This window comes from Ostrea edulis, chromosome 10 (assembly GCF_947568905.1).
Source record: "Ostrea edulis chromosome 10, xbOstEdul1.1, whole genome shotgun sequence".
Lineage (NCBI taxonomy): Eukaryota > Metazoa > Mollusca > Bivalvia > Ostreida > Ostreidae > Ostrea > Ostrea edulis.
This window is the reverse complement of record NC_079173.1, coordinates 31,256,277-31,270,954: the sequence shown is the minus strand read 5'-3', so window position 1 is coordinate 31,270,954 and position 14,678 is coordinate 31,256,277. Positions and strand designations below refer to the sequence as shown.

The 14,678-nt window shown below is 35.0% G+C and overlaps 1 protein-coding gene across 1 annotated transcript; it reads right to left on the bottom strand.

The window, feature by feature from the left end:
- Positions 1-7,307: 7,307 nt before the first annotated feature.
- On the bottom strand, positions 7,308-7,952 carry LOC125648780 (uncharacterized). Its single transcript, XM_048875779.2, has one exon. It carries the CDS (start codon positions 7,950-7,952, stop codon positions 7,308-7,310), a length of 645 nt encoding a protein of 214 aa, XP_048731736.2.
- Between the last annotated feature and the right edge of the window lie 6,726 nt (positions 7,953-14,678).

Sequence of the window (14,678 nt, the reverse complement as noted above, 5' to 3'; positions counted from 1 at the left end):
GGTCCAGTTTTGAAATTTCCATAGAAATTCAATGATTTCAGTAGTATGTTCCCCGTTTTCTACCTGTTTAATTTAATCCTATAGATCAATATCGTATGAGGAGAAACTGTATAGTAAGTAAGTAAATTGTTTATCATAGAGACATGTGTAATGATACAGTTATACAATTAATTTGACAATAAACGTAGTTTTTTACACCCGGCCCAAAGGACCTATATGTCACTGATTAATATTTTTACAATGTTTAAACAAACACATAAATGGAGATGGAATGATATTAGAATGTCTTTTTTGTGAAGTTCTGACAGATTTTAAAAGCATCAAGTGTGAAGATAGCGGCTAGCCTAGGAAATACACATAAAATATGTGAGAAGAGTGCATTATCTAATGACAAATTTGACAAATTTTTAAATCCCATTTTGCTGAATAGGTCTTTACTCTTATTTTCATATAATTTACGATGTAGTAGAAAATGTATTTCGTTTTCAATTTCGTTTTGATCACAATATTGGCAAATTCTGTCTTGGGGTGGCTCAGATTTATAGCGACCTGTTTCAATTCGAAATGGTAGTCCACCGCAACGAAACATTACCATCGCTGATCGTACAGATTTTGGTTAGTCCATATTAACGTACTGCTCCAGTCCATACTGGTTTTTGAAGAGACGGTAAGTTCGGAGTTTGGAAACATTTTGTAAGTCTTCAAATTTCAATTTCTGACCAAGAAGTCTTTCGGCTAATTCCAGGCTGCATGTTGACAGGTTTGTGTAGATATGAGTCACATTCAGTGAATCAAATAATGACTTAAATTTTTGAAGTCCCGTTTGTTTGGTTATTTTGATACCGGTCCCAAAGAAAAACATTCTTCGTCAGACGATCGTTTTCTAGTATGACTAGATGATTCCAGAATCGTAAAACGTTAAGCTGATGTCGATGGTAACACGGCATCCAACCACATTCTTCTTGGATTGCAAGCAATGGCGTGAATCGGAGTACATGTACTCCTAAAAAATACCGCAGGGCGCGAGACTGCACCATCTCTGCACAGTGATAATTCTTAGTCCCCAAACTCCACTGCAATAATCTAAAATAGGAGCAACACAATTAACTTTTCGAATGTTTTAAATCCAACCATTTTCAGGGAGTGTAATTTAGATATCATAGATCCAAGAGCTCGTCCGGATTTTCCTAAATTTTCTGCATTTCTTTTGAAATCAATATTCTCGTCCAAAATTACGCCTATATATTTATAGAAGGGTTCATAAGCCAGATTTTCTCCTCCTAGGTGAAATATATCATTACTTCTTCTCTTTTTGGCGTTTTTTTCCGAAAGTGCACTATTTTGGATTTATTTAGATTGATCTTAAGACGCCATTTATTACATCATGAGTCCACACAAAATTACGGATGTCCTGCATGTCCTTTTCATTTGGAGAAATGATTGCAATGTCGTCAGCATATAATGAAATGCTTAAGTTAAACTTTTCTTCGATCTGTACTCCTGATAGTAGCGAGATCATTGATGAAAAGAGCAAATAATGTGGGCGACAAATTATCTCCCTGTCTAACTCCCGAGGAGCACTGGAACCACTCTGTGTTGAAGTTTCCCATCCAGATACAAGATTCGATATTGAGATAGAGAGATTTTATTGCATGATAGAAGATTCCATCGATACCGTATTTCAACAAACTATATTGCAGTAATTCTCTGTCGACTGTGTCAAACGCTTTTTGCAAGTCTATGAACGTAACAAATGTAGAGTCATCATTTTCAATAACATTACATGTATTCAAAGTAAATATATGATATAGTAGAGGGTGATTACATGTACATGTATCTATTACAATGTATACAACGAAACATCTCATAGCCAGTGTTTATTACTGGTATATATCTATCACAATACGCCAGTTTCGAGATACGAACTCTTCTGTGTAGGAGGTGCATTTAGTGGAACTTTGAATGACTAAGTGGGACAGAGTGGACCTACAGTCAGCGAGTAAGATGATGAAATGTATTAAAAGCGGCTTCTCTTTTAATATGTAAATGTGGGAAATACAATATACTATCGAAAGAAATGTTTTACTAAAGTGGAAACAAAAACAATGTCATATTTGCAAGTAATATCTTAGATATGGTACTTATGACCAACGAAATAACGTGATATGATAAAAATTCTATGTATTCAATTACTCCCTAAATACTTATAACTTACTTAATTTGTGTATCAGTCGAATTCGGGTGATCTAACAGTGTATGAGAAACTTACTGAGTACATTCACTTACGCAGTGATGAATATTAGTCCCACTCCCGCGTGTAAACAAATTGTTTCGCGCCTCACTATATACGAGAGTTCTCCAAAGGGAAATAACTCGGGTGTATCTCGAAACCGGCGTATTCACTGTTTCCCTGTAGTGTGAGGTATATTGAGTTTGTGTGTGTTTACTGTGGTAGATAGTTTCCCCTGTAGTGTGAGGTATATTGAGTTTGTATGTGTACATTGTTAGATTGTTTCCCCTGTAGTGTGAGGTATATTGAGTTTGTATGTGTTCCCTGTGGTAGATAGTTTCCCCTGTAGTGTGAGGTATATTGAGTTTGTGTGTGTTCACTGTGGTAGATTGTTTCCCCTGTAGTGTGAGGTATATTGAGTTTGTGTGTGTTTACTGTGGTAGATAGTTTCCCCTGTAGTGTGAGGTATATTGAGTTTGTATGTGTTCACTGTGGTAGATTGTTTCCCCTGTAGTGTGAGGTATATTGAGTTTGTGTGTGTTCACTGTGGTAGATAGTTTCCCCTGTAGTGTGAGGTATATTGAGTTTGTGTGTGTTCACTGTGGTAGATTGTTTCCCCTGTAGTGTGAGGTATATTGAGTTTGTATGTGTTTACTGTGGTAGATTATTTCCCCTGTAGTGTGAGGTATATTGAGTTTGTATGTGTTCATTGTGGTAGATTGTGTCCCTGTAGTGTGAGGTATATTGAGTTTGTATATGTTTACTGTGGTAGATAGTTTCCCCTGTAGTGTGAGGTATATTGAGTTTGTATATGTTTACTGTGGTAGAGTGTTTTCCTTGTAGTGTGAGGTATATTGAGTTTGTATGTGTACACTGTGGTAGATAGTTTCCCCTGTAGTTGAGGTATATTGAGTTTGTATGTGTTTATTGTGGTAGATAGTTTCCCCTGTAGTGTGAGGTATATTGAGTTTGTATGTGTTCACTGTGGTAGATTGTTTCCCCTGTAGTGTGAGGTATATTGAGTTTGTGTGTGTTCACTGTGGTAGATTGTTTCCCCTGTAGTGTGAGGTATATTGAGTTTGTGTGTGTTTACTGTGGTAGATAGTTTCCCCTGTAGTGTGAGGTATATTGAGTTTGTGTGTGTTTACTGTGGTAGATAGTTTCCCCTGTAGTGTGAGGTATATTGAGTTTGTATGGGTTTACTGTGGTAGATAGATTCCCCTGTAGTGTGAGGTATATTGAGTTTGTGTGTGTTTACTGTGGTAGATAGTTTCCCCTGTAGTGTGAGGTATATTGAGTTTGTATGTTTTCACTGTTGTAGATTGTTTCCCCTGTAGTGTGAGGTATATTGAGTTTGTATATGTTTACTGTGGTAGAGTGTTTTCCTTGTAGTGTGAGGTATATTGAGTTTGTATGGGTTTACTGTGGTAGATAGATTCCCCTGTAGTGTGAGGTATATTGAGTTTGTGTGTGTTTACTGTGGTAGATAGTTTCCCCTGTAGTGTGAGGTATATTGAGTTTGTATGTTTTCACTGTTGTAGATTGTTTCCCCTGTAGTGTGAGGTATATTGAGTTTGTATATGTTTACTGTGGTAGAGTGTTTTCCTTGTAGTGTGAGGTATATTGAGTTTGTATGTGTACACTGTGGTAGATAGTTTCCCCTGTAGTTGAGGTATATTGAGTTTGTATGTGTTTATTGTGGTAGATAGTTTCCCCTGTAGTGTGAGGTATATTGAGTTTGTATGTGTTTACTGTGGTAGATTGTTTCCCCTGTAGTGTGAGGTATATTGAGTTTGTATGTGTACACTGTGGTAGATAGTTTCCCCTGTAGTGTGAGGTATATTGAGTTTGTATGTGTTCATTGTTAGATTGTTTCCCCTGTAGTGTGAGGTATATTGAGTTTGTGTGTGTTCCCTGTGGTAGATTGTGTCCCTGCAGTGTGAGGTATATTGAGTTTGTATATGTTTACTGTGGTAGATAGTTTCCCCTGTAGTGTGAGGTATATTGAGTTTGTATGTGTTCACTGTGGTAGAGTGTTTTCCTTGTAGTGTGAGGTATATTGAGTTTGTATGTGTACACTGTGGTAGATAGTTTCCCCTGTAGTTGAGGTATATTGAGTTTGTATGTTTATTGTGGTAGATAGTTTCCCCTGTAGTGTGAGGTATATTGAGTTTGTATGTGTTCACTGTGGTAGATTGTTTCCCCTGTAGTGTGAGGTATATTGAGTTTGTGTGTGTTCACTGTGGTAGATTGTTTCCCCTGTAGTGTGAGGTATATTGAGTTTGTGTGTGTTTACTGTGGTAGATAGTTTCCCCTGTAGTGTGAGGTATATTGAGTTTGTGTGTGTTTACTGTGGTAGATAGTTTCCCCTGTAGTGTGAGGTATATTGAGTTTGTATGGGTTTACTGTGGTAGATAGATTCCCCTGTAGTGTGAGGTATATTGAGTTTGTGTGTGTTTACTGTGGTAGATAGTTTCCCCTGTAGTGTGAGGTATATTGAGTTTGTGTGTGTTCACTGTTGTAGATTGTTTCCCCTGTAGTGTGAGGTATATTGAGTTTGTATATGTTTACTGTGGTAGAGTGTTTTCCTTGTAGTGTGAGGTATATTGAGTTTGTATGGGTTTACTGTGGTAGATAGATTCCCCTGTAGTGTGAGGTATATTGAGTTTGTGTGTGTTTACTGTGGTAGATAGTTTCCCCTGTAGTGTGAGGTATATTGAGTTTGTATGTTTTCACTGTTGTAGATTGTTTCCCCTGTAGTGTGAGGTATATTGAGTTTGTATATGTTTACTGTGGTAGAGTGTTTTCCTTGTAGTGTGAGGTATATTGAGTTTGTATGTGTACACTGTGGTAGATAGTTTCCCCTGTAGTTGAGGTATATTGAGTTTGTATGTGTTTATTGTGGTAGATAGTTTCCCCTGTAGTGTGAGGTATATTGAGTTTGTATGTGTTTACTGTGGTAGATTGTTTCCCCTGTAGTGTGAGGTATATTGAGTTTGTATGTGTACACTGTGGTAGATAGTTTCCCCTGTAGTGTGAGGTATATTGAGTTTGTATGTGTTCATTGTTAGATTGTTTCCCCTGTAGTGTGAGGTATATTGAGTTTGTGTGTGTTCCCTGTGGTAGATTGTGTCCCTGCAGTGTGAGGTATATTGAGTTTGTATATGTTTACTGTGGTAGATAGTTTCCCCTGTAGTGTGAGGTATATTGAGTTTGTATGTGTTCACTGTGGTAGATAGTTTTCCCTGTAGTGTGAGGTATATTGAGTTTGTATGTGTTTACTGTGGTAGATAGATTCCCCTGTAGTGTGAGGTATATTGAGTTTGTATGTGTTCACTGTGGTAGATAGTTTTCCCTGTAGTGTGAGGTATATTGAGTTTGTATGTGTTTACTGTGGTAGATAGATTCCCCTGTAGTGTGAGGTATATTGAGTTTGTATGTGTTCACTGTGGTAGATAGTTTTCCCTGTAGTGTGAGGTATATTGAGTTTGTATGTGTTTACTGTGGTAGATAGTTTCCCCTGTAGTGTGAGGTATATTGAGTTTGTATGTGTTTACTGTTGTAGATTATTTCCCCTGTAGTGTGAGATATATTGAGTTTGTATGTGTTCACTGTGGTAGATTGTGTCCCCTGTAGTGTGAGGTATATTGAGTTTGTATGTGTTCACTGTGGTAGATTGTTTCAAATAGAAATGACATATAAATAAACAAACTTAGCTGCAACTATTTTCAGTGATTCAGATTGGCATCAGCCATTGGCAAATGGCCGATAAATATTGAAAATGGCTGACTAAAATTCTCCAGAAAGGCCAACATGGCCTATGAAATTTTTGGTCAGTATGGCCAATTATTTTTTAGTGTTTATCGGCCACAGGAAAATAAGCGCTATCCATCTTGGTTTGTCATTATACAAGTACTCAATCGATCGTTTGTAAAGAAGATTTTGATTGGTTTTTGAAAAACTTCCCGTCAAAATTACTTTGAGAAATATTGGTGCCCCTGTTGATCTCGCTTGTGTTTGCAACAATTGGCAGGGAACCAGTTTTGAAAAATAATGGCTTCAAAGAAGAGTTTCAAGAGAGTCCGGTTTGATGATCAAGATTGGCAACAAATCCTATAAATATAAGATTTTCTGCAGTAGCTCAGTGCTTCGTAACTTCGAGTCCCGCTCGTGCCATAGCCGCATCAAACCCAAGAAGTAAACATTGTTACTTATTGCTCCTTCGCCAAATGCTTGTCATTTACTAGATTTAGAAGTGAGAATCACGGGTCTTTCAGATGCGACCTTAAAAACTGTGGTACTGTGTTGCGGAAGGCGTTCGCACGTTAAAGAACCCTCACTTGCTATGGCCCTGAGCGCTTAGTATAGGTCTAAATTTGTGATACTTCATAAAGATCACCTACAACTGGTGACGTCTCAGTTATCGACGGGATGAAAAACAATAACAAACAACACCTTGCAATACAGGAACGACCAAGAAGAATTCCGAAACAGTTAACTGCAGTCATGATAATTAAATTGAAGAATTGAAAAATAAAAAGTTAGTTTTATTTTAAAGTTTTGAGTTAATTTTGCAGCATTGCTTCATATGTACACTGTAATTAGTGCCTGAAGTTTTCATGGAGTTAGGCCAAAATGGCCTATAATTTTTGTGTCATTTAGGCCCTCTGTCCTATCAAACTGCATTCCATTCTGAATCACTGATTTCATGACAATTATGGGCAACCAATTTTGAATAAATAAACAAATCCTCCCAACTCCTGCACATATGTTGGGAAGAATAAAATTAACAAACTTGTTGCCTTTGCATAAAATAAAGGAATCAAATAGTGATCCTCCAACAAACTGACACAAACAGGTTACTAAGAAGAAAGCTGGCATAATAAAAAGACAACCAGCTAATAACTATATGATTAATAAGTAAAACTGATATACTGTCATACATTAATTAATCATGAACACACAGTCAGGAATCATCACTTGCATAATGAGCTAACAAACAAGAAATAACTTTCCATGCTGAGATAAGACTTTATTAAGCACTGTGCTATGTACTAGTATAGATACTTATTAGTTATTAGTCCTGATTCTTTGGTCGTCTTGCCAAATGGAAGGCATGAAGGACAGCACTTTTAACACTTTGCAGGTACTTGTTCATAAACCTGTGGTCATGGTTGCTGTCTTTTAAGTGAACCCCGTCACACGCTAGGTATTTCATGTCTGGGTCCCAGAATCCACGGTGGTGCCAAAATATGATATTACTGTTTGAGGAGCGACACTGGTCGTGAAGAAGTTTATTGGTGTCAATCACTTTGGTATTGTACAGACTGCCTACTTTTGATGGATGTCTACGTAGCAATTGTCCAATAATTACATAAGAGAAGTTATTAATGAACAGTAAACAGTAAGCCAGTGAAATAATTTGTCGAACTACATCGTGTGGTGTTATCTGTGGATCTGCTAAGTCATTTCCACCAATCTGGATGTAACAAATACCGTCCTTGGTATGAATATTATGAAAGTCAAGTAGTTCCCTGGAATTAGCCAGCTCGTAGGTCCTGAGGTCGCCCCTGGCACGAATTATCACTTCAAAACTATCTTTCTGAAGACGTAAATTATCATAATGTTGTACACTGTCCATGAATACACCAAGCCTCCTAATGAAGGAATGGCCCATCAGCACCACTGTTGTTGGCTTTGGGTATCGAGTGCTTACCTCCATGTCATCTGCTGGACTAATCAGTTAATTATCGAAATGTTCAAATTGATTTACCTTAAGTGGTATCTCAGATATGTTCGTAAAAACAATATTGTTGGATAATTATATGAAGCAAATCTTCAGTTCTAAATATTGAACAAAACCTCGGGTTTCACCGGATTTTCATTATTTGGAATTCGATCCCGATCTGAGTTGAACCCGATCTTAATTAATGTAACACATAATGATAATATTGCAAAATATAAATTATTATGCAATGTAAAAAGCTTGCATATAAAACATTTTATGAGACATAAAATTTTATTTATTTATATAGCGCCCTATATGACTATAAATATTTAAAATAAACACTCTAAAGCGCTGCACACAATAAAATGGCAAGCGGTAAAGAAACCATAAAGATTTAACCACTTATAATACTAATAATATGCAAGTTTTAAAAAAATGTGTTTTAAATGTTTTTAAAAGTGTTCAAATTCTGACAACGACTGAGGGTATCAGGCAGAGAGTTCCAGAGTGTAGCTGCTGCCACGTCCAAGCTCCCATTTCCATATGTGGAGGTATAACTAATTAATGTCAGTGAATTTTCAGATCTTAAGTATTTTGGTGCCATCTTATAAATCACCTTATACTGTATCAGTAGAGAATATTCTGTATTGGCTGCGCTTGTCAATAGGAAGCCAATGTAAAGAAATATATATTAGGATGACAACAAAGAGTTTGTTCATCATCAGTGTCACCACTGATGTATGATGGTATTTTTCTTGCCATTTGACCCATGCTCTGGTGTCCTTGTCAAGTAAGATAATGTCAGGAGCCATTTTCTCTTGGCAGGGGGAATATGTAGCCAGGTGTTGGATCTTGGATCCACCTACTTGTTATTCAGGTTGTCTTATGTCCTTTGTGTTTGTATGTCACGTGACTGGTTAGAAAGAGAGAGAAAGAGAGAGAGAGAGAGAGAGAGAGAGAGAGAGAGAGAGAGAGAGAGAGAGACAGTTGTGTTCACATACCTACTAAAAAACCATTTGAGCCTGTCCGACCCAAACCTACACATACCGTCAAGTTTGAAGCACGTAACCCATGAAGTAAAATTGTATAGGGTTTTGCAGACTGGTAAGATTTAATTATCATATTTTAAAATAGTTCTGAGTTTAACATGTTTAATGCTATACATTTGATATATAAGAAATCTTTCTAAGCATAAAGTTGATTTGGTGATATTTAGAGTTAGTGAACTGCATGTAAAGTATGAATGTTAAGTATTTTGTACGAATTTTGTAGGTTTTTTTCCATAGAATGTGACATTTAAAAACCCAAGAATTGTTTCTGATCTATCGATGGGTTACAGATGTATTTTTAAAAAACACATTGTTGGAAGGGTTAGGAATATTGGCAACCTTTATCACACGATCAGGTTATCAGGCTTCAGATGGAACCACGAGCACTGGAAGTTAATGTAAATATATAGTATGTGCATGTATACATACATGTACACATACGTGCCTCTTAATATTAGAATATTCTGTACAAGTAAAAAAGGAACTAAGCATATCTATAATACTCATTGCAGAGACCAAAATTCCATTAGGAAAAATGAAATGGGGAAAGCATTTTGAAATTTCAGATTCACAATGGGAAAAGATTTATTCACATCCTTTTAAATATACAAAAAATTCTAAATTGCAATGGTTAATGGTTACAATTTAGAATTAACAACTACATTTTAACTACAAATTCATTCTTATTTAAAATAGGGAAAGTAGACACCAAATTATGTTGTTTATGCAAAAATAGTGACGAAAGTATTATTCATTTGTTTTGGGATTGTCCAAAGGGACATACACAGGAGCTTCTAAGATCTATCATAACTTTATGTAATACAAAAGGTATCAATATTACATTAGATAAAAAAAAAACTTTTATTTTTGGAATCACTAGTTCTAAAGAAATAAGCATTATTCTGTTGATTATCAAATCTAGTTTGTCTTATGTCATTGGATTGGTCTTGGAAATTTCCCCCAAAAATTTCTTCATTTTGGTCAGTCTTTTTTTCAGTTTTTTAAGGACAGAATTGATTTGAATAAACTTGACATATTTTGACAACTAGACATAGATCGCCATTGTCCTCTGGAATGGTAAGTTGACAATTTATTACTAATGCTAAGCTATTTTATGATTCCTCTACTAAATGTTAAATCTTGTAATTTTGCATAAAATCCCTTTTGTTAGCACATTCCTGGAATAAATGATAATTGAGAGTGAGACTTATATAATGTAAATATCTATGATAGTAATGTATATCAATTGTCTCACTGTGATATATTTCAAAGAAAAGGTATATTTTAATACTTTCAAGAGATTATAGATATCATAATCAATTTATTGATCAGACCAATTTGGTGTCATCTGTAAATTGTGCATAGAATGGTATATGCTCACCATGGGTTTTTTTAATTCAATAATTGATGGTGTTAATACATATGATTTTGATAATCAATGTAAAGTTTTATGAGGAAGTTAAAGTTTATAAGACTTGGGGGATTTCGTATGCGATGTATACTTGTACAATGTACATAGAGTTATCGCCCTTGATAGAGATCGCTCGTGCAGTATTGGTTGTACGTCAGTATCTGTGTGAGATAATAGTATTCATGTTTTATTTATCATATCTTATTAATAGTGTTAAACAATGTTGTTATAGGGTTTCTTCAATGGACAATTCATTGGTATCTACTAAATAAACTTTCGATCGTCTTGTCGAGAACATACTCCGGTGTTCCTGTTATTTTGAAAATCCGTTACAATACGATGTCATTTCTACAGTATTCACCTTTGCAGACGTAGTATTTACATAGCTGTACCTCACAATATCTTATTTGACACGTTACTTGTAAGTCAACAAATGTCAAGTAACATGTTTGTCGAATAACGATATGACCTTATGCGATAGTTGGACTTTGTTTTCTTATTTTACATTGTACTCTATAAAAGATTTAATTCAGATTCTCATTCATTCATTCTTGCATTCATTCATGCGCAGCGCAACTAACTTTACTGTTTTGTGTGTATGTGTTTAAATAAACCTAAACACCCCTATTTCTTATAATGGTTAAGTCCAGGTCCCAGGTATTGAATAGGCTAAGTGAGAGTATGTACAATTTGAAAGGTAGTGTACTGGTTTTAGATTTCTATTGGTTGGTTATTTGTATTTCGGCCAATGGGAGACCCTGGCAGAAATTTCAGGGTGCTTGCAGGTAATTTTTTAAGTGAGTAGTTAGTGAGTTGCGAGACCATTATTACATTGGTGTGACTGCTACATATTAGTAAATCTGAAAGTACTTGGATTGTTCTTTACAACACCTTTACCTGTAAGTAAATAAGCTAATTAAAATATATAGAATCACTTATTTAATTCTATAAGTAATTAATGAATAAGAAAAGTATTTTAGATAAAATTGCCATAGTTGTATGGAAGAGAAAAATGGAAGTTTTGTTCGTTTTGTTTTTTTTCCCTTCTTTGGGGGGGGGGGTACAAAATTATATTTTATTAGCATATAACAACAACATGAAAGAATATACATTTGATATGCATGTATATACTCAACATATCATCTGCTACATTAAAAAAAATTCGAACTATATCATGCATATTATAAATTACATGACAGATTCCGAACAAAATTGCATACATGTAATGAGTATGAAACATTCTATAAACTGAGCTTGTATCAAAATGTAAGTTTTAAAATTTGGGGGGTTTTCCCTGATACATGTAATTATAAACATGTATAATATTAGGAACATAGAAAATGTTGCATTAATGGATCAAAAGGCAAATATATATATAAAGAATATACATGTACATTTCTGAAGGCTGCCATAAGGGGGTACCAACGCCTCACGTAGATTACTTGTCTATAAACAACCCCCTATGGCAGCGTCCCTCCTTGTAGTGTTTTATGTAATAACTAATGACATGTTTACAATTATAGCAATTATAGTATATAGATATAATATATGCGATGCATTCACAGAGAGAGAGAGAGAGAGAGAGAGAGAGAGAGAGAGAGAGAGAGAGAGAGAGAGAGAGAACCTACAAAAAAATTCAAATATTAGACAAAATCATTTTAAAATATCAAAGAGTTTATAAAATAATGTTCTTTTTCTTATTTATCTAAAGTACATATATGAAAATACATAGACTTTGAATTAGTGAGACCGGTACATTCTATCATTGTCTCCCAGATAAATCATTTTCTTATCCTAAAAAAGGTCTACGACTAAAGTATAATACACTCTGTATGTGATAATGCATTTCTTCTGATTTTTTTTCTTGTTTGTTTTCTAAATCTAAAATACATTTTGTATTTGTAAATTTTACAAGCAACGACAGATATTAACAGATTAAAAAATAAGGTTTTATCATTCTTTTCGTAATAAAATCCAATCACAATTGTTTTCCATGATATATCGAAATTTACAACGTTTTGAACAATACCCCATACATGTATATGAGCAACATTAATACATTTCTTAAGTGTTCATTGTTTTAATGTACATTTTTGCAATAGGCCAATCCGAAAACATGAGTTATCTTTCCTTGATCCGGAACGTAGTGTCCTTGCGTAACAGTAGTTTAAGACTTCCGGGTAGTATATTCGAGAAGCGTCATTATCAACAGTGCAGAAGACCGCAAAGATATTGCTGTATAATTTTACAGTAATCATGCCAACAAATATGTTAACGTTATTAAAAAATCCCAATGCATAAGTTTACTTCATATACGTGAAAATAACCAACGTTGCATGTAAAAATAATAGAAAATTAATGTTGTAAGTAGAGGAGGACCCCCCCCCCCTCCCCGATAGAATGTTCTATCGTTAAAGTGATGTAATTTCCTACGGCGGGCCTGTCATGAGACGCAGTTAGATTATTCTAACTACCCTTCCCCCTCCCACTTTCCAGGATTTCACGTGTTTTATGACTGAAATTAGTATATATTATATATTGCATACATTTCATCAGGATCTTTAGCCTGTGTTTCAATAGTCAGATTTATAATAAAATATCAGAAGTTACTTGTTCAATATCAATGTAGTACATTCAGCGATAACAGTTCTGCCACGATGAACGTCTAGGTATGTCGGACTGATACCTCTAGATTTTGAAAATGTCCATCTCTTTGATTGGCGAGTAAAATTTATCCCAGCCTGTACTTGTAAGTGAGAGTCCACAGACAGATTTCCAGCTGACTACTCACAAATTTTATACAGTTTCAAATACAAGTATAACCATAAAGAAATTCATCGTCACAAACCATCTTTAAACTGACATTTACACATACAATTGTTTTGAAAATAAAATAACTTATAATTGAACGCCCTGAATTTATAGTCGGCAAGAGTGTGTACCTGTAAATACAGCCATTTGGGGTAAAATATTTGGAATTTTACTCAAATTATTTTGTAAATTTGTGGCGAAAAGGGGGATCTAAATCTGTCATTGCAATTTCTGTTATGACACGATACGTGCCTATATATAATCACTTACATTTCAAAGGGGCTAAAACGAATAAAAGAGGGAAGATACAGAGACGTCAAAAGCATTTTATTGGGGGTTAAACTTACCTTCCCCCAGAAAGTACATTTGAGAATATACCCCCCCACCCCACCCCCGGATCACACAGGTCTATGAAAAACAATTTATATCAATCGAGCAATATTGAATAAAATTAATTTTTTTTTATTTAACTACCTATTTTTCTGCATTTTAAACATATCAGTTGATATTTTAAAACAATTTCAGCCTCATGCTGCAGTGTACAAATGATTTGCACACAGAATGAACACGTCCAGGTACTTTGGAAAAAGTTACCCAAACATTGCGATCTGGTTTATTTTTGAAAGAATCGATTGGTAGTGGTGGAATAATTTTAGCGCTGATAAAACAATGAGAGCGTTGATTTCCTAATTTAATTGATTTTTTTCTCTTTTTTTGGAGAGGGGGGGGGGGGGCATGTTATGCAAGATCTTTGCACGTGTCGATCCTCGTAAAAACCCGAGCTTTGAGTTGATGAGATACCATCATCTCTTGAGAATCAGAAGTTCTGTTCTGATTTCATACAAAATAATTATGTCAGTCGTTATTGGAGACATATGTAAACAAATGAATGTCTGCGTGATTTCCAATATTCAGTTTTTAACCCCACCCCCCACCCCACCCTCCACCCCCCAACCCCCGAAAAATCACAGCCGACTCGATCAAGAAATTCGTTTTTGTTTCCATTAACATTTTCTTACTCTCTCGTACAAATGATTTCAACTGTTTACGATTTTGAACAACACCCAAATATAACTCTTATAATATATGCGCAGCCTGAGTGTGTTACTACCCGGAAGTTGTCATATTCACACTAAATGTAAGAATACAAAGAGAGATAACTCACGTTTTCGGAAAGGCCTATAGATACATAAATCATTTTCAATAATTTTCCACTTCTTCAGCATTTGTCTGTTACACAAAAGGTTATTTAACAATCTGTATTTAAAATCTGATATAAATCTGTCGTAAATGTGGCTATTATTTTTTGTTCATAAATAGATTTCCAATCTGTTTTGGAATTAAAATTTTTTTCCCATAGTAACTTTGATACAAAGGAGTTTAATTTTTTTCTCGACATAAAATACTATAAATCAATTTCGAGGTTGTATCATTTATCTTTGTGTTTAT

Excerpts from the sequence above, each read along its gene's own strand:
- LOC125648780 (XM_048875779.2), bottom strand. The coding sequence starts at position 7,952 with ATGGAGGTAAGCACTCGATACCCAAAGCCAACAACAGTGGTGCTGATG.